This window comes from Buceros rhinoceros, unplaced genomic scaffold (assembly GCF_000710305.1).
Source record: "Buceros rhinoceros silvestris isolate BGI_N320 unplaced genomic scaffold, ASM71030v1 scaffold27061, whole genome shotgun sequence".
In the NCBI taxonomy this organism is placed as follows: domain Eukaryota; kingdom Metazoa; phylum Chordata; class Aves; order Bucerotiformes; family Bucerotidae; genus Buceros; species Buceros rhinoceros.
This window is the reverse complement of record NW_010395222.1, coordinates 5,572-5,771: the sequence shown is the minus strand read 5'-3', so window position 1 is coordinate 5,771 and position 200 is coordinate 5,572. Positions and strand designations below refer to the sequence as shown.

Here is a 200-nt window from a genome sequence, read left to right as displayed (position 1 = left end):
CTTCCCCGGGCTTCGACAACCTGCTGAAGCCCGTGCACGTGGTGAGGGCTCAGCAGAGAAGCAGCTGGGTCTCCCAGCTCTCCACCAGCCCTGGCTCGGACACTAGTTACATCCTCGGAAGGTAAATGCCACCTTCTTCCCAGTCTCGGGCTGACAGTGGGGAGGGAAGGGACAGGGAGCGGTTGCCGCAGGGACTGCCG

The 200-nt window shown here is 63.5% G+C and overlaps 1 protein-coding gene across 1 annotated transcript in view; it reads left to right on the top strand.

The window, feature by feature from the left end:
• Positions 1-46: 46 nt before the first annotated feature.
• LOC104501652 (tensin-4-like) overlaps positions 47-200 on the top strand; it is a gene marked incomplete at both ends in the record, with an annotated part of 5,612 nt that continues 5,458 nt past the window's right edge. Inside the window, one exon of the mRNA XM_010145491.1 lies at positions 47-121. Coding sequence (XP_010143793.1) covers positions 47-121 — 75 coding nt within the window. The remainder of the gene's footprint in view (positions 122-200) is intronic.